The sequence below is a fragment of the Castor canadensis genome, chromosome 17 (genome assembly GCF_047511655.1).
Source record: "Castor canadensis chromosome 17, mCasCan1.hap1v2, whole genome shotgun sequence".
Taxonomy (NCBI): domain Eukaryota; kingdom Metazoa; phylum Chordata; class Mammalia; order Rodentia; family Castoridae; genus Castor; species Castor canadensis.
In genome coordinates, this window is record NC_133402.1 from 1,684,412 (window position 1) to 1,705,444 (window position 21,033).

Consider the following 21,033-nt stretch of genomic DNA (forward strand, 5'->3'; position numbering starts at 1 on the left):
AACAGCATAGGCTTATTATCTTACAGTTCTGAAGTTCATGAGTCCAGAATGCTCAGAATGAGCCAAAGTCAAAGTCAAGAGCATTGCATTCCCTCTACTGGTTCCCAGGAGAGCCTCTTCCCTTTTCAGCTGCTTGAGGCTCCCCTAATTCTGCACTTGTGGCCCCACTTAAGAGCCCTCATGAGCACTTTGGGCCTGCCTGCCTGGGTAATTCTGTAGACTCTATTTATATTCTTTTTTTTTTCTTTTTTTTTGCTATACTGGGGTTTGAACTCAAGGCCTGCACCTTGAGCCACTCTGTCAGCTCTTGCTGGGACTAGCTTCAAACCTTGATCCTGCTGATTTCTGCCTCCTGAGTAGCTAGGATTACAGGCATGAGCCACCGGCACCCAGCTGTTTATATTAAGGTCAGCTGATCAGCATTTGGGGTGGTGCAGTATGAGTTTGAACTCAGGACCTTGTGTTTGCTAGGCAGGCACTCTACTACTTGAGCCACATTCTCAGCCCTCACTGTGGCATTTCTGTACTGTTCATGAAGGTAGGAGGATCAGCAGAGCCAGACAAGCTGGTCATATCCACAGGGGGAGAGGTCACCTGGGAGCAGCTGTATAAGGCAGACCAGAATGGACCTGATGGACAGCCTTGAGGTGTAGAACTGGAAACTGTCAAGGATAACTGAGCCCTGCTTCTGGTATGTATGTGTACACACACACATATTATGAGACACACCACAGGCCGGATCAGACGTTTTCTAAGAGGGCCTACTCTGTGGAGGAAGTGAGAGGCATGCCCTAGCAAGGAGGTCTGCTGCCATGGGCTGCTAGGCCCAGGGCACAGAGCCCTTCCTCTGCAGCCTGATTTGGGCTGATCTGGGGGTAATCCTGTGCTCGCTCCCCTAACCCAACCCTGGGCTCCCACTGTCAGCCTTTGCGAGTTAGTGGGCACCCCTCCCTCTCTGCTTGTGCCCTCTATCCTTCCTTCCCCTGCACCCTAATAGTTTCACTCCCCTGCTGTAACTACAAGGACAGAGGACCCGTTTGATGGTGTTCGAGGCAGCCATGCTTTCTCGGGCTTCTTTTGTTGTGCAGCATTGCATTTTTTTAGTTTTATCCACGCTCTACTTCAATTTTCTGAGTGCCAAAGGACCTCCTCCCAGCATGAACCACAATCAATCTGTTTTCACACGGCTTTGCGTTCCCCGGGCCACCTCCAGGGGGCGCCCCACTCTCTGGAGTGCTGGAGAGTCCCTGAGCCAGAGTGGGCAGCCAGAGCCAGGGGACCCGGCGGCCCGCTGTGCCCCGCGTCGTGCCGCGTCGCCCGCCCACCGCCCACTCCAGGCGGCTCTCGAGGCCAAGGGGCCCCGAGGGAGCGCGGCGGGGGCGGATCTCAGCGCGCGCCGCTCGCCTGGCCCCCGCGGTCCTCCCTCTGCATCCGCTACCCACCCCATCCAAGTGTTCTCCCCTACAGGCTGGGGGTTGGTCAGCCTCCGCAACATTGGCAGTGGATCCTAGCCACAAGTACTCAGCGCCTCCTGGGTGCCAGGCACCACCACGGGATTGTTAATGCCACAAGACGATAAAGTGACCGCTATTACTATCCCCAGTTTCAAAGGAGGAAATCGAGGAAGGCAAGGTTGTGGGCTTGCTGCCTCCCCCTACAACCACCACCATCAAGCTAGGAGTCAGATTTGAGAGCTACCAGGCTCCAGGGTCAGCTTCTCCTGGGTTCTGGGTGGGGCCTTTGAGGGGAGTGCTGCTGCTGGTTCCAGTCCTATTGAGGGGGTTGCCAGAATCTTCAGGGCCTTCCTGCCTCAGGAGAGGGTGACTTCCTCTGCCCACCTCAGCCCTCATGGCACTTTTTTTTCTTTTAAGATCAAAATAAGACATTTCATGATGATCCCAAACAAACAAGATCCCTAGTGTCTGGGACCTAGTGGGGACCCCACAATGGCCTGGTTGCTGGGGATGCAGGGATCTAGTTATTCTTATGGCCAGATTCACCCTAGGTTGGGGAATCACAAAAGAATTTGTCTCTTCTTTCAGTGCTGATAGCCCTCCTGTAATCACGGTTAACATTACTAAACCTCAGGGGACTTTCTGTAAAAAGTGTGGTAAGCACTGGCCTCATAAAGTGACACAGGACGAGAAGGACAAGGATTCTCTGTAGGCCCAGGGATCATGGCATTATGACAGGAGGCAGAATGGCTATGGTGGGCAGACTAAGCCAACTGTCTGGGGGAAGAAAGGCAAAACCAAAGGAATGTGCCCTGCCTTTCTAAGAACTGAAGTGCTAAACCTACCAAGAAGGTTGTGCTGAGCTCACTGCAGACCTAAGAGAACACTGGCTAGGAAGGGATGCAAACATTTTGAACTGGGAGGAGATAAAAGAGAAGGGGGCAAGTGACCCAGCTTTAAGCTCCATCTTTTGTTTTGTTACGAAGACAATAACATCATGAGGTGAAATTAAAAAGAAAAAAAAAAAAAAGTACTGCATCAAGCCCTGCCCTGTGGAGGGTACTGTTACAGCCAGACATGGAAGGACGCTCTGGGGCACTGACCAGACCAGGCCATTTCCTTGGTGTCCTAAAAGATGGGTAGGAGTTTGTCATGTATAAAGGAAAGGGAAGAATGTTCATAGTACAGAGGTAGGCAAATGACAGCTGTCAGTTAAGAGCCCCCCAAAATTGAGATTGGCTGGAGAAAGTGGTCTGAGGGAGGGGGGTTGATGACCACAGACAGAGAAGGTACTAGAGATTAGTATGGTTCCATCCTGCCAAGCTAGAGCTGAGAGTGTCAGGAGGGGCTCCCTCTTTATTCTGGAGGATTTGGGGAACCACAAACCATCTCAGGGATGGCTCCATGTGGCCAAAGGTGGGGCTTCTGAGCATCCATCCTGCAGTGGGGAATGGGATGGTGAAACAATTTGAGGGCTGTGTTAGGCAGGACAAGGGACAGCCCTCAGTGTGGCCCACTTAACTCTCCTGTGTTACCGCATTGGAACCCTGCCAGCCTCCTCTTACTCTGGGAGTACTCCACTTCAGGAGCTCTGCCCCATCCTTGTGCCCTGAGATCTTGGTACCATGAGTTCCTCCTCGGCATTTCCACTCCTCGGGGAAGAGAAAGAACACTACAACGAGTGGAGTCAGCAGGGGCGCTCCCAAAGGAGCCTCAAGAGCAGTTCTAGCCAGCGGCCCACTCAGTGAGATGCTCCCAGCAGCCTGGATTCCCTCTGCTTTCTGCACTCCTCCTCCTGTCTTTGGGGAGCCCAGCAAGTACCAAGGGGGCGGGCCGGGGCGGGGCTACCGAACGGTTATAGTAGGACCCGCCTGGGGCCAACGACTCGCCTCTAGCCCCAGCACTCTGACTCCCAAACGCCCCGATTCTGCCGCGCTCACAGACCCAGCAGACCCGGTTCCTGGCCCGCCTCGCCGGGGAGGGGGGCCCTCGACGTGAGCGCGCTGGCGCGAATCCCGGGAGTGCGGGGCCCGGGGCCGGGGGCTTCTACGAGCCGGCCTCTGCTGGCGTTGCTGCTGCTTCTGCTCTTACTGCCGCTGCCTGCCGGCGCCTGGTACAAGCACGTGGCGAGTCCCCGCTACCACACGGTGGGCCGCGCCGCCGGCCTGCTCATGGGGCTGCGCCGCTCGCCCTACCTGTGGCGCCGCACCTTGCGCGCAGCCGCGGGGCCTCTCGCCTCGGATACCCTCACCCCACGGCCCGCGGCCTCCAACTCTCTCCTTCTGCTTCCATCGCGGGTGCAGGAGCTGTGGGAGGCGCGACGCAGGAGCTCGTGGGCAGGGCTCCCCGTCCGTGCGCCCCGGAGACCGCGCGCCTCCGAGCCGGCGCCCGTACCCGAGTCGCGGCTGGGTTCCAGTTCCTGGACCTTAACGGGGTCGGCCAGGTAAGCCGTGGTAGTGGGCAGGGAGGCCTGGATGGCAGTGGGCAAGGGGGGGTCTCGGGAGCTCTCAGTCCTTGAGCCCGTCCGCGCGCACAGGGGATCCTGCTCAGCCCTTGTATCCCCAACTGCGACTCGAGAAAGGCTTGCTTTCTCCCGGGAAGTTTTTACCCTTGCAGCCTGGAAATGGTAGGGGAGGGCTCTCGGCCCCCTCCTCAGAGTACTGTTCTGTTCTTTCTAGAGCCTTCGGAGAGACGTCTCTAGCCCAGCTATGGCCCCTGCGCAAACCGCCTTCGCTGGCCCTCGTCAGGCTCCTGTACTACCCTGAGAGCGTCCCCGATCCGCCGCGCCCTGGTGCCTGACTCAGGAGCAGTCGCTGCTGCTTACAGGTGGCGCAGATTGCAGCTCTTGTCAGGCCTGGCCGTGTGGTCAATAAAACCACCTTGATTCCTGCGCCCCCGCGTGTGACCCTTTTCCTCCGTTCTGTGTACTTTGCGTCTAGCTTCAGGGCGCACATAGCTGCACCCACGCCCTGGCAAATGTCAAGAGACCCCTCCCTGATCAGAAGAAGGGGGGGTACCCTCACCAGCTGCAGCAGTCTTTGTCCTTGGGGGCAGAATGGGTGGAGCACAGCAGAGGCTCTGCTAGGGTCTGGGTCCTTTCTCCACTAGGACACCACCTCCTATTCTGGATGAGATCATCAGACCAGACCCCAGAGACTCACCCCATGGACTCCTGCCAGGAGAGGCAAGGCAGACCTCTGTATCAGGAGGGAGAACCTGCTGAGCAGCAGCCCCACCAGGTGCCCTCACTTGGCCCTCTGTCCAGGCTATGGCAAATGTTCCCTTCATTGGGAGCCCTGCCTCCAGTCCAGGCAGCCCACCCAGACTTTCACCCATCTCCCATCATTTTTGTTTTGTTTTGTCAAACTGGTAACCTTTCTACTCCAGCCTGGAGGTGGCGTTTACCACTATGCCTGACTCCCAGCATTAATTTCAAGCCTGGATCACCTTGAACACCCTCCCTCCCCTGGACTAAAGGCTTCCACTCCCCTTTTAGGGAGGAAAGACCCCCCCTCCCTCCCCCCCCACAAACCTTGGCCCCCTGATGTCGCCTCAAGGACCCGCCACCTTTTATCCCCCTCTGCATTCCTAGTCGTTGTTTTCAGCCCCCACATAAATGCATACCTTGCCACTTTGAATAACAGGGATCTCCCTCCACCAGGGGCCCTTCCAGTTTTTTCCACAAATGTCTGGGCCCCTCTGCTCTGCTTCCTCTTCAAGCTGCCCTAGTCTGGCCATGGACTGTCACAATGGCCATGGACCTCCAACTACCCTGTCACCATGCCTTATGGCCATCTACCCTTGGAGCCCTCATTTGGCCATGTTTTAAGGTTTCCTGTAGGACCACTCAGCAAGGTCAGAGGACAGTGGCCCCAGGTTTGTGGCCTCACTCTGGCAGTTTCTTCTGTTCTCCTGGGTGTGTACTCCTCCCTAGTTGGCCCCTAGATGTAAGTGGTCCTTTTTATCCTACCCCCAATTCTTTTTTTCTTTAGCAACACTGGGGTTGGAACTCAGGGCCTCACACTTGCTAGGCAGGTGCTGTACCACTTGAGCTACTCTTATCACTTGAGCCACTCCGTCAGCCCAGTTTTGTATTTTTGTTGTTGTACTGGGGTTTGAACTCATGGCCTCATGCTTGCTAGGCAGGTGCTCTTACCACTTGAGCCACTTCTCCAGCCCTGTATTGGGTATTTTCGACATAGGATCTCTCAAACTGTTTGCCTGGGCTGGCTTTGATTTGTGATCCTTCTGGTCTCTGCCTCATAAGTAGCTAGGATTACAAGTGTGGGGCACTGATGACTGGCCCCCAATTTTTATGGACCCTCAATTTATTGACCTCAATTCCACAGCCCAACCAGGGTTTTCTACTGGGGGAAGATGTCATAGACCCTTCACGTGGATCCACTTTCCTCTCTCCAAACCCACTCCCCCACTTATGACCTCAACAAACCTGACCTTTCAAAACATCGGTGTCCTGAGCTTGTCACCCAAATGCACAACACCTCCAGGATTTCATACTGCCTACAGGACAAGCTCCATGATCACAGGGTTGGACCTGTATCAAAGGGTCATTGCTCTCTCCCCTTCCCTACCCCCTGCTCCATCCTGCATGAGTCCTGGACTCCAACCTGCAGGAAGAGTTTAGAGCTCCCACCCTGCAGGAGGGCTCCAGGGCCCTAGGCTGATTAAATGTTCCTCCAGGGACTGCCCTAACCCTGGGCTCCCTTGCTCAGGTACACAAACCCCAGTTTCCCTGGGTCTCAGCAATGTTTACCCAGTTCTTGCCAGCGCTTGGAGATAAGTGGTCCGCAAATGTTTGGTCAAAAGTGCTGGGGACACTTATGAGGTTGCCAGGAAGTACCTCAACCAGAGAGATGGGTGCCAGGTCCAAGGTTGAAAGGGCAAGGCTGATTAGGTGCTAGACAGAGGCAGGGCTTCTTTGCCCTCCCTAGGGCACGCATCCCTATGCTCCCGCAGCGTAACCAGACCCAGGGAATCAGCTCCATCCCAATCCCACCATGCAGAACTGGTTCAAATCCAAAGCAGAGACATTGGGTTTAGGATCGTCTAAACCCTTAATGTGTGGGACGACGCAATCCCACCCATTCCCGCCAGGTGGCGCTGCACTGCAGCTGTTGCAGTGTACAGCCACTGACGCGCACCTCCGACGGGGCGGGGGCGAGGGCGGGGCCAAGGACGGGGAGGACGGAGCCGGGCCGCCCATCCTCCGGGAAGGCGAATTTCCTGCCTCTCCTTTCTGCCCCTCCTCGCTTTCAGGTCCTTGCCTTTTCTCTCCTCTCTCCCTCTCTCATCTGGGTCTCTGATCTCTCTCCTGTTGGGCTGGTTCCTCCTGCTCCAATTTTGTGACCCAAAGGGAGGCGTGGTGTAGTCTAAAGAGAAGGTCCTAATCTATACCTGGTGATACCTGCTGGACCATTAATGCCCATTAGGGAGGCAGCGCTCGGGACGCTGTGGGCCATTGCCCGCATCAGACTAATGGCTTGGCCCCCAGACAAGGTCCTCAGCCTCTACAGGGTGAGGAGAGGGGGCTTGCAGGAGGTATGTAGGTCCAATGCTCAGAGGAAAGCCCCTTGCCCCAAGAGGAACACAAGGGAAAAAAATCCTTCATCCTAGGGGGCCCTCAGACAGTCCAGGAAAAGGTGGGACTAGTATGTCCCGCCTTTCTGTTGCAGAGGAAGCCTGACTGGGTAGCAAATTGGCAGAGGTGGGGTGAAGCGGGGGACCTACCCATGTGTTGAGCTTCCTACCTGCTGCTGGCCTGGGGGCCAGGCCACCCCACTCCTCAAAGAACTAGCAAAATAAAGGGCACCCTTCTTACCTTTCCTGTTCCATACTTGGAGCCCCAGCCCCTTTCCAGTTCCCACCTCCAGGGGTTCGCTGGCATCTTTTGCCCTTCTCCCTGGCTCTCACTACCTGTCAGTGCCCCATCAATCTGGGGTCTCAGGCTGGCTGGGGGCTGTGATGTCATCCTTCCCCACCTGTCCTGCTCTAGGCTCCCCACACTTCTGTGCTTCCTACTTTTTTTTTCTTTTTGCAGTACTGGGGTTTGAACTCAGAGCTTACACCTTGAGCCACTCTGCCAGCTCTTTATGTGATGGGTTTTTTCGAGATAGGGTTTCATGGAACTATTTGCCCAGGCTGGCTTCGAACTGCAGTCCTCCTGATCTATGCCTTCTGAGCAGCTAGGATTACACCAGTGCCCGGGTTCTTACTTAATTCTGCTACCCTATGAGAAATGGTCACCTCTGTCTTCTCTGTCTGCCTTTCTTTGTTCTGTTGCTGTTACCCACTCTGTGCTGCACTGCTTCCTTTGTTACCCAGGCCATTTGTTACTCTTAAGATATTTCCTTGTGAACTTTCTTGGTACTTTTCAGCTCCCTTTTTGCTTTGGGAAGTCCTTTGCTATTACTCTGACTGCAGTGTCCTGTGCCACATCTTTTGTTCCTGGCTCCTGGTTGTTACCACATGTCTCTTTCCCCCAGACTGATCTTGTCCCTATCCCATCTTCGGTCACAGGTAGGAGAATGCTGCTGAGTCCAAAGTGACAGAAGTTTTGAGGGTACAAGACTGATTAGGAAGGGCTGGTAGAGTGGTTCAAGTGGAAAAGTGCCTGCAAAAGTGCCTGCCTAGCAAGTGTGAGGCCCTGCATTCAAACCCCAGTACTGCCAAAAAAAAAAGCTAAATACACTATTAAAAAAAAAAAAAGACTGATTAGGAGTCTGCTCTATGGAGTGGGACGAGGTCTCCAAGCCCCCTGACTCAGGGGCCCCGGTGCTCCTACCTTCCTCACCCCCTGGCCTGAGGTTTCCCATCCCACCACCTCTGTCCACTGGCGTGGCCACAAAGCTGCAGCCGGAAGGTCTGGAGGTAGTCCTGGATGCTGGAGGATGACCCCCAAGGCCCTTGCAGGTATTGCCTGTGGGGTATACGGTGGACACACTGCCCATTGTCTGCACCCATCCTCACAGTCTCCACAGGCAGCAGCTCCAGGCTGGGTGCAGCAAAGCCAGTCACAGGTCAGATAGGCAACCTCTGGACAGGCAGACAGATGGAAGAGGCCAGCCATCCTGGAGCCTGTGTAGCATCAGTCAGGAATTGCAGAGAGGGTGGGGGTGGGGAGCAGCCATCCAGCCTTGGCCTAAGTGGCTTTTAGGGGCAGCTGGTAGGGTGTGGACACCCAAGGGGCCACAGCCCAGGATGCTGCCCAGAGGCGGACCCTGTGCTTGGGTGGGGAGCCCAGCCAAGGGCACTGGAGAGAGGAAAGAGAGAGAGAGAGAGATAGAGAGAGAGAGACAAGGACTGAGCCAAGCCTGCATCTCCTGCCCACATGGGGAATTGGCTAGGCTGGCTGTGCATGACCCCAGGGAATCAGGTATGTGAGGGACTGAGAGCTGGGGAGGGGCAGGCTGTGGGTGAGTCTGGGACTCAGCTGTCTTCCTGTGCCTTGGGAGCGAAGTGCCTTGGGCCCAAGTGGAGCTGGGGACCTTGTGTGGGTCTCTTCCTCCCCACACCTCAGTTTCTTGGTCTGTGAAATGGCCTGGCCCCCTAGAGTTGTTCAGGTGACCTGCACTCAGAGGCAGAATGCATAAATGATTCTCTGTGTGATTGTTATTGTTCTGTTGGGGATGGGGAAAGTGGAAGGCTGGGGACAGAGGAGGGAAGACTTTCAGTGGCTCCCATCATGTGGGACAGCTGACCACTGCCCAGAGCTCAGGGGCCAAAGTCCTCAGCAAAGTTCATCCTAGCTCAGAAGGAAGAAGGCACAGATCCTCCTGCCTCAGCCACACAAACTCATGTCCCAGAAAGCAGGGATTGTCATGGGCAGGATGTTTAATGACACACAACTCAGAGCACAAACACTCCCTGGGAAGGGCATGGGGTCACCCAGTCACTGCAGCAAGAATCTAGGATCAAGCTTGCTGCTCTGTCACTTTAATGACTTTTTTTTTTGGCCTCTGGACAGTCCTGGACTCTGCACTGGGTCAGGGCAGCTCTGGCTTTAGGTGGGAATCTAGATCCAGGAACAGAGAGGGGGAGCTGGCAGAGGGTCCTGTGAGGTGGAGAGAGGGCTTTTGGACCAACATGGGAAGAGATGTGGCTCTTATTCTTACCCTCTGGTGTCTGTGAGGGGTCCCTCAGCCTGGGGACCCTTCCTCTAAGCTCCCCATTTCAGTTTGGCACACACAGGTGTCTAATAAATGTTCCTGAAATAAAAGTTAAAGGGGCTGCCCCGTGGAGGGTGCCCAGAGTGGAGCGAGAAAGGAGTCCCGGGGTCCCCTGGTTCTGCAGTCCCACCCGGTGGTCCCCCGGTTTGGCGGGGAGCCCAGGCGGGGGCCTAGCCGGCGGGGCTTGGGCCGGGGCGGGGGCAGCCGGGCGGCGGGGGCGGGGAAGGGGCGGGCGCGGGGGCGGGGGCGGTGCAGCAGCCGGGGCCGGAGCCCGAGCCCGAGGCGTCGGGAGCGGAGCTGGAGCAGCCGAGGCCGCCGCTGGGTCCCCAGCGCCACCGCCCGCGCCGCCCCCCGCGCCTCCGCCGCCCCCGCGCGCCCGCCTGCGGCCGGCCGACAGTGAGCGCCGTGGACGAACGCTGCGGGCCGGGGGGGCAGCGGGCGCCATGGCCGAGCCGGAGCCGCCGCGGCCGCGCCTGTGCCGCTTGGTGCGCGGCGAGCAGGGCTACGGCTTCCACCTGCACGGCGAGAAGGGCCGCCGCGGGCAGTTCATCCGGCGCGTGGAGCCCGGCTCTCCCGCCGAGGCGGCCGCGCTGCGCGCCGGGGACCGCTTGGTTGAGGTCAACGGCGTCAACGTGGAGGGCGAGACGCACCACCAGGTGGGTGCCCGCGCCCCGCCCCCCGCCCCAGCCCCCTCTGGGGGGCGCGTCCCTGCTGCGCCCGCCGGATGGCCCACGGACCACCCGACTGGGGCTAGGCAGGGGTCACACGGGGGCCTGCGTGGGCTCCCGCGGGGAGGCAGGGGACGTGGCTGGCCGGCCTCCTGGCAAGGAAGCTCGGTCCAACACTCGGGGCGGGGGGTGGGGGGGCATCCTGGCAGGGAGGGACCGCACTGCGGCGTTTAAGGGCCAGGGCCGTCCCTCGTTTGGCTACTTGTGGGGGGCGGGGGGCACCCAGGCACCTGGGGCGGGCGCGGTGCGAGTGCTTTTCTCTGAGTATGTGGGTATGTGTGACCCCAGGTCCCTCTGGGGTCATCCATATGCACATTCTACCAGTGTACTGGGGAGGGATCACGGTAAGGCCAGACCTGTGTGTGTCTGCTGGACTATGCGCCTAGGGCTGTGTGGACACATCAGATCGCCTGACATTTTTGGGCTGGGCATGTGTGTGCGTGTCTGCACTCTTGGCTGTGTACTCGAGGTGTCCACAGACGGTGTACTAGTGTGTGCCTCCCAGCGGGTCCGGTAGAGTCTGCCCTAGTGGCAGCACATTCCTTGGCTCCAAAGCTCCTCCCCTTCCTGGGAGGCTGCTGGGCCTTACGGGGTTACTGCTGCAGCCCTCTGCCCCCTGCCCCCTGCCTCTGCCTCTGGAGAAAGGTGGAGAGGGTGGGCTTTCCATGGTGCAGGTTCTGTCCCCTGGATGTCTATCTCCCACTGGCCGGAAAACTCATCTCAGACCTTGGCTGGGGTCCAGACTCCGTCCACCCCTTCTGCTTTGGGTCCTCTGTGTCCCTTACAGCACCAGCAAGTCCACGACCTGTCTGTGGCCAGTCCTGAGGCCTAGAGATAGCAGATTGGTTCTTGGCTGGGCCAGAAGCTGAACTCTTATCTCCCTCAAGGGCCCTGTCTATCCAACTGCCTGCTGTCCTGTCGCCCAGCCAGAGCTTCTACAGGATCTGGCAGTTTGCTGAAGAAAGGTGGGGGTTGGGTCAGAGGTTTTACCCCACAGGCAGGGACTGGCTGGTATAGGTGGTGTCCTGCCTCTGTTTAGCAGTCACTGCAACCCTCACCCCAAGTGCACTTGTTTATCCCAAGCCTCTGGAGTGCTAGTGTCTAAGGACTGTACACATAGAACCACATTCAACCCTCCCCACTGCCCAGGAAGACAGGAGGTGCAGCTATAATCCCCATTTTACAGACGAGGAAACTGATGATCACAGGTGTGGGTAACTGGCACAGCAAAGTGCTGGGTTCCTCCTGCTGGTCTGTGGGTCACTGGGAGAGAAGAGGGACCTATCTGTAAATAACATCTACTGAGTGGAGCAGTGGTGGGGGCCCTGTTTGCCCCCAGACTGTGGGAAGGGGATGGGGTTGTCACCGTTCCTACTCTCTGTGACAGTGAGTGCTTCCCCTTGCCCATGTGCTCTACATACTTCATGGCACTGACCTAGACATACGGATGGTTGTAAAGCTATACCTGTCCTACAGGTGCACCTGCCCATCCCCCTTGCCTGCTGAAGTTAAATCCTGCTTTTACTGGATGTGTGTGGGTGCTTGAGTCAAAAATTCAGGTCTTCACCTATTTGCAGGTCCAGCAGAAATGGGTAGGTGGTCACAGTCTGGAGGCAAACACATGCAGAGATTTCCATACTGCACTGCTGAGAAAGACAGAGATAGGCTAAGACACACCCACAGTGGGACCAAAGGAGACACCTTTCTCTTCCAAACTCAAATGGAAAGACACTTTGAAACATGTATGCATGAGAGCATATGTGTGCACACACAGGCACATACATGCACGTGCATACAATCACAGACTGAAAACCTGAAGCTCAGCATGCTCTCTGTCAGACTCACTCTTCTAGCTGGCTGTACCCTGTAGCTCCTTCCTGACCTTCCTGGAGAAGATCCTGTGCTGAGGACAAGGCTCCAAGAGGACCCTGAAGTCCTTGTAGCCTGGGTCCTAGTGTCAAGAGCCTGGGGAGAAGAGGGAGGGAGCTGCTGGACCCCGGGGGTGGGGGGCGGAGCCTTCGGGCCTCTCCATCCAGCCACCCACCCCTGGCGGACCTGCTGCCTGAGACCCAGAGCCAGCCCGTAGTGGTGCCACTGTCCATGTGTGGCCCAGGGTGTTGGCTGCTGACCCAGTCCTGCACCCGCCCATCCCAGGTGGTGCAGAGGATCAAGGCTGTGGAGGGGCAGACTCAGCTGTTGGTTGTGGACAAGGAGACAGATGAGGAGCTCCGCCGGCGGCAGCTGACCTGCACAGAAGAGATGGCCCAGCGAGGGCTTCCGCCAATAAATGAACCCTGGGAGCTGAAACCCGACTGGGCACACGTGGGCAGCCTCAACTCTGACACTGGCCAGAAGGTATGGTGGGTTCTGCCCATAGGGCCACCCTGGCCTTCCCCAGGACCGTCATCTTGGTGTCTTGATGACAGTCTTTGCCTCTGGCCACCTCCACAAGCCTCCATTTCTTCTTCCTCCTGGGACCCTTTCCCTACCCACAGTGACCACACTTTAGACCATTTGTGGTCACTCTTTTTACCCTGAGCCCCCTGCTCACCAGGCCCAGTGGTTGAGGAGCCTTGGAAAGAGCTGCTGGGACATTTGAGGACTGACTGAGTGTGTTCAGTTCTGTGCTTGCATTGTAGTTTGTCCATAGCTCTGTTCTTGTCTGTGTGTCTGAGGCATCAATGTGCTGTGAAGATCTGTGGATGGGAGGCTGGCCTCTTCTGTGGGCAGTTGGGGGGAGGGCTGAGGAGATACTGAACTGGGGTACAGCATGGGTAGTGCTGGGATGGGCATGGGAACAGGGTGGAGCTGGTGCCTAGGTGAACTTCTGTACGCTGGCTTGCTTGGCCCTGAGTCTTCCAGGGGCCTCACAGGAAGCTTCTAGCCCTCTATCCCCCAGACAAAAGAAGACACCTACAGAACCCCATTTGCTGGTCCTCCTCTAGCTGCTGCATAATACCTCCTTCTATACCTACCCTCCTTCCAGGCCAGGAGACCCGGAAAGAACAGGGGAGGATCTGTTCCACATCCTTCCAGGTAGCCACCTAGGCTGTACCCAGAAGCCTGGAGGAAGGCCTGAGGCTGCTTGCGCTGCCTCTTGGAGGCCCCGATGTTACTGTTTCTCATGCCTTCTACTTTTTTTTCTGTTTTTATAAAAAACAAATTCCTTGAAGGGATTTAAGCCCAGGGGTTTCCAGCATCCCACTTTGCAAACAGCTGGCCTAGGGGTGGAGTTGTCAGGTCTGTAGTTGCTGGGTATGCAAGGGACCTTGACATCTGCCTTTTCCCTTTCCCGAATGTCTCCTACTCAAGATGGCCCGGCCGGTAAGCTGAGCCCATGGGACCTGTCTTGGGGTAAGGGAGCTGGCATTTGTAGTAGGAATCCCAGTCTGGGCAAAGACCTGGGATCTATGGGATACTTTTTCTTCTCTAGGACTCCAGAGTAGATGCCAAGCCCTGAAGTCTAGACTCTGTGCTGGGGCTGCTGAAGCTCAGGAGTCTTTCAGGGGATCCCTCACTCATAGCCAGCTGGCACTGCTGGAAGCAGGCAGGTCCCAGGCCCCCCTTTCCCTGGCAGAAGGTTGGCGCCTCCCTCTTTCCCAGGAACCCCTCCCTTCTCCCCAGGAGGAAGCCTGTCCATTCATTCAGACACAAACAGTTCACCTTCCTGTGGAAAAATCCACCCTGGGGCCTTATCTGGAGGTGGGGTGGCTGAGGTACCTTGTCCTTGGGTGGGACCTTCCCCCTCTGCTATTTCAGGCTCTAGGGGCTGCAGGAAACCTTAGGAGGGGGCTTCCTCTGGGCGTATTTTTAGAGAAACAAAAGGGGGTGTGATGGGCAGGTCCCTCTGTGGATGGGACTAAGCAAGAGACAGGGACTCCAGGAGAGCAGGGGGTCCAAGGGGCAGGGTTTCCTCATAGAAGGAAGAGTGGAGCCTCAGCTGACCTCCACAAACCAGGCTCAGAGACTGCCTGCCTTGGGCTAGGCAGGAAGCCAGGGAGGGCAACACTGACCCTGTAGGGTTCTGACCAGGTCATTGGTGGCCAAAAGGCAGTCCTGGGAGTGATGTGTTCTGCTTTGGTGCAGGGTGTGTGTTTTTTGAGGGTAAGGGGTCACCATGTGCCTGTGGAAGTTAAGGGCTGCTCTTGTCCTCTTTCAGTGTCAGTGTCCTCTGTCTCAACTGGGACAGGGGAGGTAGGGCAGGGGAGGATGCTGATGTGATGTGGTCTGCCCCTCCCTTTGGGGGCAGTGAAGGCCGAGTCAGTGGTGACTCAGCCTGGGCCACACTGGGCAGGGGGTGGCTGCAGCTGTAGTGAGCTGATTCTAGCAGTGACAACAGGGACAGCCCCAAACAGAGATGGGCAGCCAGTGGTGCCAGGGCCAGGGAGGCAGTGACAGACCCTGGCCCTCTACCCCCTCACTCCCACCATTTTCCCACCCCTTTTCTGGAGGGCTTGGGCTGAGACTGACTGAGAGGTAATGAAGCCCTGCAGCAGGTGGCTTCCTGGTACATGACGTGGTGACAAGAGGGCCCTGGGGCTCTTCTGGCTCCTGCTGCATTCTTCTTCCTCCCCCCACAAGGCCCAGCAGGGCTGTCCTCTCTTCTGGAGCGGAGGTCCTCTCCCTCGCCTCCCTGTCTCTCCAGCCCTGGGTCTTGAGCAGGGCAGGGCCTCCCAGCAGCTTCCTTCCTTCCTTAGGACGGAAACCCAACTGGGTGGGGGGGGTGCCTGGCTGGAGTCTCAGTAGGGGAGGGGGCTCAGTCACCACCTTGCTCCCCAAAATGACTCAGCCCCCACGTCTCCACCCATCCCCGGGGAACCTGGACCATAGCGGGAGGTAGATAAGTGGGGTGGCAACTTGGTCTGGCCAGAGAGCTTAGGCTACTCCAGGCTGGATGCCCGCTGCCTGCCACTTCTGTCCAGCCTCTGATGGCCCGCTCCGGGAATGCCACACCACTAGCCCCAGCCCCAGGAACCCCTCCACAGAGCCTGCACCAGGGGCTTGTACAGGTCAGCTGGGATGTGGATGGAGTTGGGCTGTGAGGATGACAGCCTTAGCTCAGGCTCTCAAGGGAGGGAGAGAGAACTTGGGACCTTTGTACAAGCAGAATGGACCTCAAGCAACAATGGGGGCCTTTCTCTGCCAGGCTGGTGAGTCACCCTCTGGGGGGGCACAGCCTGGGTCTGAGGGCACCCCCATTCCAGCCTCTTTGGTCACAGGCTTGGCAGGGGGAATAGGACTTGCCCAGCTTTTCAGCCATTAGGCTGAGAGCCCGTGGGAGCCAGAGGGCCTGGCGGGAGGTGGCAGGAAATATGCACTGAGCCAGCCCTGGGAGGAAGAATGCAAGCAATGTGCCCCTCCCGCTGTTTGCCTATCCCCCCCCCCGCCCCCCCGCCACTTGCTTGTTTTTGCCACCCCCTCCACCCCACAGGCTGGTCAGCTGGGGGCCCCTGCATTGCAGTCTCAACACTTGAGGGTCTTATGCCAAGCTTGGCACCCCTACAACCCTGCTTGTAAGGAGGGTATAGAACATTGGGCGGAACTTGTCCTGTGTGGCGAGAAGTGGCTGTTGTGCATTAAGGCAGGAGGATGGCCAGAATGGTCCACCGGGAACACAGATGTGGTCTCAGCCTGGCCTCGTGACCTTGGATGCCCCGCCAAATCCTGCTTCCCATTCAGGAGCCTTGAGAAACCCTGCCCTGCAGGTCATTGTGGAGGCCGTGGGAAGAGACCACAGGGCAGGCTCCATGAATTGTCAGTTTGCATGTGTGGGTGGTTGTGTATTTCCATGTAGCATGTTTACAAGTGTAAGCTTGGAATGGCCTGTCCCTGATCACGTGACGTGGCCCAGGCACGATCACATCACTCTTCCATGCTCTGTGCTGGCTCTGGCTTCGGGCTCTGCTTCTCCTCTCCTTGTGACCTGGCCACCCACTGCCCCAGGCTGTGCTCTGACAGTGTGTCCCTGAGAGGCACCTCTGTAGGAGGTGTCAAGGCCTTGTTCCAAAGCCCCACACCTGTACTTCCATGTGTGTCTGGGAGAGATGAGTCTATGTGGTTGGGTCTTAGAGATCTTGGGTGTCTTGTACCCCTGAATTCGCCTATGTTGCCCAACTGAGCCCCTGCGAGGCTGAGGAATGTCAGCCCAGTTCCTGGAATTCCTACTCTTAATGTGCCAGATGGTGGCCATACTGTGAGGGTCCAGGGGTCAGCAGAAACTTTCAGAGGAGGACATGCTTTGGGGTCAGGGAAGGCGTCCTGAGCAGGAGTACAGCCTGGACAGAAAGAAGGTATTCCAGACCAAGGGGGAGGCCCAGAGGCTTGGGGCAAGGCAGCAGCCCTGCACAGAGACCTGTGCTCCACAACTGGTGGCTGCCCACGGACATGGATGTTCCCAGTCAGATTTGGGATTTGGAACTAGCGCAAAGTCTAAACAGCTGAAGTGGTCAGGGGCAACCTTGGCTACAGGCCAGGTGCTTGAGGCTTAGAGCCCTTCCTTGATATGAGAGACCTTCCTTTAGTGCTGCCTCAGTCTCCGCCTGGTCTGGGGTCCCTTAGTCACAGGACACCTGGGGAGGTAGGTGAGGGAAGGGCCTTTGTGTGCACAGCTGGACAGCATACTCACCTGCATACACCCTCAGAAACTCGAGCTGCCACATGCCTGCTCACCCCAGCTACCCGCCCTGTGTAATTGGGCACCAACAGCCACTGGCCATTCAGCACTGCAGTCACTGCCCTGGCCCCTAGCCGGGTGGGGGGTCATTGGGCCTGGCCCCTGCCTGTGCAACCCTGTCCCAGAGTCCTACTGCAGGATGCCAGAGGTAAAGTGAGGCAGGGCTTGGGGAAATGGTGGGAATTCCTTGTGGGTGCCCTGGATCTTGTCTCCAGCACTTCTTTCTGGGCCTGTGGGTTGGGGGTGGCTCTACTTTGTGCTGGAATGTGAAAGCAAACACAGCAGGCACCTACTTTGCCCAGCCTGCCTCATGGAGGCCTCAGGGAGAAAACAAAGCAGCCCAGTCCCACAGGCAGAGAGGGAGCTGGCAGCTGGGGTCGGGGCACAGCCTTTCTAGGGTCCTGTGACGGGGAAAGGTCATCCTGCCTGCTCCTTTTCTGTGTCCCAGACCTGTGCACATTGCACACAAGTGAATTCTCCTAGGGCCCCTGTGGGGTCACTGGTTCCATCAGAGGATCTTTTCATGTTTGAAAATAGGCTTTGCTCCAAACCTAACAGATCGGTCACAGGCAGACTTACCAAACCTCTGGGGCATATGCAATGTTTGACATGTAGAGCTGGGATCCGCAGTCAGGGACATGATCTCTAGTTTGGGGCTGGGGTAGTGGGTGGGGTCCTGACAAGTGGCTGCTACGGCTGGAGACTAGAACCAGAGCCTGAACCCACCCCTGTGTGCCTGCAGGATGTCAACGGGTCCCCAAGAGAGCCGCGTCCTCGGCTCTGCCACCTGCGAAAGGGACCCCAGGGCTATGGGTTTAACCTGCACAGTGACAAGTCTCGGCCTGGCCAGTATATCCGCTCTGTGGATCCAGGCTCACCAGCCTCCCATTCTGGCCTCCGTGCCCAGGACCGGCTCATCGAGGTACCCTGCCCACTGAGGCTTGTGTGTGTGCACATTTGTGTGTGTGTGCGTCCTTGCATATGTCTGTGTGTGGGCCCTGGGTCCCTGCAGGAGAAGGGGAGACGCTGGGAACTTGAGCTGGCACTCCTCTTGCTGCCTCGGCTGGTGGTGGCTTTGATGAATATTTGATGGCATACCTGGCTGGGTGGTGTGGGGATGGCTGGGGCCCTCAGGGAGTGCTGACCCTGTGCTGGTGGTGGTAGGTGAATGGGCAGAACGTGGAGGGGCTGCGCCATGCTGAGGTTGTTGCCAGCATCAAGGCAAAGGAGGCTGAGGCCCGACTGCTGGTGGTGGACCCTGAGGCTGATGAGTACTTCAAGCGGCTGCGGATCACACCCACAGAGGAGCATGTGGAAGGTGGGCTGCTGCCCCGGGGGGGCACAGGGTGGGTCAAGATGGGGCCAGGGCAGCCCCACTGATGTGCTGTCCCCACAGGACCACTGCCATCACCGGTCACCAACGGGACCAGCCCTGCCCAGGTGAGGCCCCTTCTTTGGGAGATCTCGAGGTGTGGTTGTACGACCCAAGTCTGGCCCCTTGGCCTGACGATGCCTGTGGTAGATCTTGTCAAGTAGGGTGGGTGCGGGTGCCTGGCATTCTGGGCCATTGTCCTCTGGCAGTCCCAGGACTACATGGCCACTGAGTCACCCTTTGGTCCCCACCTTCTCGGAAGCTGGCCCTGGCTTGACCTCAGGTGACACTTATGTATTTGATCCCTGTAACACATCTGTCCCTCCTACATCATGACCAGCTGGGCCAGTCACTTGCCTGGTCCCTGACGGTGCTGTGTCCTGCCCAGCTGGACCTAGATAGTGGTGCCTGCTACCAGATAAAAAACGATGTAGCTGTGGCGTGTGCACGCACAGAAGTGTACCTGTGTGCATGCAGGTGCATACATGAACACGTGCACTCGTCTGGGTGCGCTGGGGGCTACCCTGGTGGGGACTCTGAAGCCACGACTTGCCCTTGGTTTCCTAGCTCAATGGTGGCTCAGTGTGTTCATCCCAAAGTGACCTGCCAGGCCCGGATAAGGATACTGAGGTAACTGCTGCTGTGCTCACACATGGGATGCCAGAAGCCTTGGTGGTGGGGGGGGTCCATGGAGATGTCAGCCTGGACAGTGGGGCCAATGCCTCCAGAAAGCCCTCCTAGGCCAGCTGCCCTAGCCCCTGCAGGTGGCTTCTGGTGTGACCTCGCTGGGAAGGTGCCCTCCTGAGGCATGGGAGTAGAACTCATGTCTGCTTCCTGCACACCCTTAGGATGGTGGCACCTGGAAACGAGATCCATTCCAGGAGAGCGGCCTCCACCTGAGCCCAACGGCAGCTGAGGCCAAGGAGAAGGCTCGGGCCACTCGCGTCAACAAGCGGGCGCCTCAGATGGACTGGAACCGGAAGCGTGAGATCTTCAGCAACTTCTGAGCCCCTTCCGCTGTCCAGGCCCCTTGGCCCCTCCTGCACGGACCTTGGGGCCATCCAGAGCTCCCCAAGCCTCAGTGGATTGTAGGGTGGTCTTACTGCCTCCCAGAAACCAACCTGTGCCCCAGCGAGCCCTACGTCCTGCCCCTACTCACTGGGTGCTGGGGGAGATGGAGGGAGAGAGAAAGACCCAGAGAAGTGAGAGATAGACAGAGAATATGAGAGATGGAGGGAGGGGCAGCATGCGTGACCAGGGCCAAGGGCCTTCGGTGCTCTGTCCCAGGCCTGCTGAGTAAAAGGAATTTGTGTTTTTGCTTTTTTTCCAAAAAGATCTCCAGCTCCACACATGTTTCCACTTAATACTAGAGCACCCCTCCCCCACCCCCCCTTGGGACACACTCTTAAATAATTGCAATAAAACAAACCTTTCTCTGCAAACCATTTCCTCCCCACCCCCCCGGCAGCGCCATCCTGAGTGGAGCCCAGGCTTTCCAGGGGACTGAGAGCTAGAGGCCTCCAGGCTGTGCTCAGGTGGGCTGGGGAGGCCAGATGGGCCTCTAGGAGCTGCTGCTCTACTCCATTCCTGCATTCTGTGGTGTGGAACGTCCCTGGGCCAGGCCCCATTTGCACTCTGTCCAACTTCCATGCTGCCCTCATCCTGCTGGTGGATTGGGGTCGGGACCTAGGCTCTCCAAGGGGCTGGAGGATAAAGGCCCCCTGCACCCAAGAAGGTGGCCTCTGGATATGCCCCTTATCCTGCACCACAGATCCCAGACCTGGAGATCGTGGGGTGTAAGCTGCCCCCAGGAAGGACCCTGGGCTTCTGGGCCTGGCCTCTCTGCCTTGCGCCTACCTGGCGCCCACCCCCATGGACATCCTGTTAATTCTGCCCTTTCCTCAGAGCCCCAAACGCCTGAACCAACTGATCAGCACTGCTGTCTGCATTGTAAGCCATAGCGCATGCGCGCCCTCGGAATAAACAGGCCTTGCCTTGAACCCTGGCACCCGTGTCTTTTCTGAGTCTTCAGCTGAGAGAGGAATGAGGCCATTGTAGAGGACCCTGGGGAGCGGGGTGCAGTTAGGGCTGCTGCTCCCATCTGGAACTCCCAGGTCTAGACCTGTCCTGTGCACATTCTGGGACCTCTGCCTATCTCTTCTACCTGCCAAGGCCCAGCCTCCCATCTTCAGCTCCACTGTGAAACCACATGGGCCACTGACACCCCATGGGTGAGCCTTTTCCTGGTGCAGTCCCTTCCACTTCCAGCAGGGCTATGTAGGTCAATCCTTGTGTTCTGTGGCGCCTGAGCCTGGGTCTCCGGAATCTTTTTCTGGCAGGGGGCTCTGTAAACAGGGAGGTGGGGCCCTGGTGGAGGCTGGGCTCTTCCAGTGCTTAAGTTCAGGAGGAGAGGCGGCTTCTGGGTTAAGAAGCTGCTGAGCCTCCAGCTTGCAGATGGACAGAGTGAGGGGCCATAGGGACACTTTCCCAGCAGGCTTCCTGGCAGCTGGCTGCAGCTGGTTCACCATTTCCTCCTCCTGGGTTCGTACACTCCCCTCTCCCCTCCCTCCCTCAGTACACAGCAGATTGTCACATTCCCCACCCTGCCTCCCAGGCAGCC

At 57.6% G+C, this 21,033-nt stretch overlaps 2 protein-coding genes across 4 annotated transcripts; both read left to right on the forward strand.

Annotated features, from left to right (window-relative positions):
- Positions 1-1,157: 1,157 nt before the first annotated feature.
- Positions 1,158-4,348, forward strand: Npw (neuropeptide W). Its single transcript, XM_020169405.2, has 4 exons — positions 1,158-1,416; positions 1,604-1,731; positions 3,350-3,897; positions 4,133-4,348. The coding sequence occupies exons 1-4, from the start codon at positions 1,158-1,160 to the stop codon at positions 4,251-4,253; spliced, it is 1,056 nt and encodes a 351-aa protein (XP_020024994.2). The 3' UTR covers positions 4,254-4,348.
- A 5,720-nt stretch (positions 4,349-10,068) lies between these two features.
- Positions 10,069-20,418, forward strand: Nherf2 (NHERF family PDZ scaffold protein 2). Of its 3 annotated transcripts, XM_020169375.2 has the most exons (7): positions 10,069-10,296; positions 12,523-12,723; positions 17,784-17,963; positions 18,206-18,359; positions 18,438-18,481; positions 18,981-19,043; positions 19,262-20,418. In XM_020169375.2, exons 1-7 carry the CDS (start codon positions 10,084-10,086, stop codon positions 19,418-19,420), a joined length of 1,014 nt encoding a protein of 337 aa, XP_020024964.1. In that variant the 5' UTR covers positions 10,069-10,083; the 3' UTR covers positions 19,421-20,418. The 3 variants fall into 3 exon arrangements, with proteins under 3 accessions (XP_020024964.1, XP_020024965.1, XP_020024967.1); XM_020169376.2 differs by lacking the exon at positions 18,981-19,043; XM_020169378.2 differs by lacking the exons at positions 10,069-10,296; positions 12,523-12,723 and adding an exon at positions 12,767-15,377.
- Positions 20,419-21,033: the final 615 nt, after the last annotated feature.

Excerpts from the sequence above, each read along its gene's own strand:
- Nherf2 (XM_020169375.2), top strand. The coding sequence starts at position 10,084 with ATGGCCGAGCCGGAGCCGCCGCGGCCGCGCCTGTGCCGCTTGGTGCGC. Across the intron at positions 12,724-17,783 it reads ACTCTGACACTGGCCAGAAG|GATGTCAACGGGTCCCCAAG; the intron begins GTATGGTGGGTT and ends GTGTGCCTGCAG. Across the intron at positions 17,964-18,205 it reads CCCAGGACCGGCTCATCGAG|GTGAATGGGCAGAACGTGGA; the intron begins GTACCCTGCCCA and ends TGGTGGTGGTAG.
- Npw (XM_020169405.2), top strand. The coding sequence starts at position 1,158 with ATGAACCACAATCAATCTGTTTTCACACGGCTTTGCGTTCCCCGGGCC. Across the intron at positions 1,417-1,603 it reads CCGCTCGCCTGGCCCCCGCG|TTTCAAAGGAGGAAATCGAG; the intron begins GTCCTCCCTCTG and ends TACTATCCCCAG. Across the intron at positions 1,732-3,349 it reads CAGCTTCTCCTGGGTTCTGG|CCCCAGCACTCTGACTCCCA; the intron begins GTGGGGCCTTTG and ends ACTCGCCTCTAG.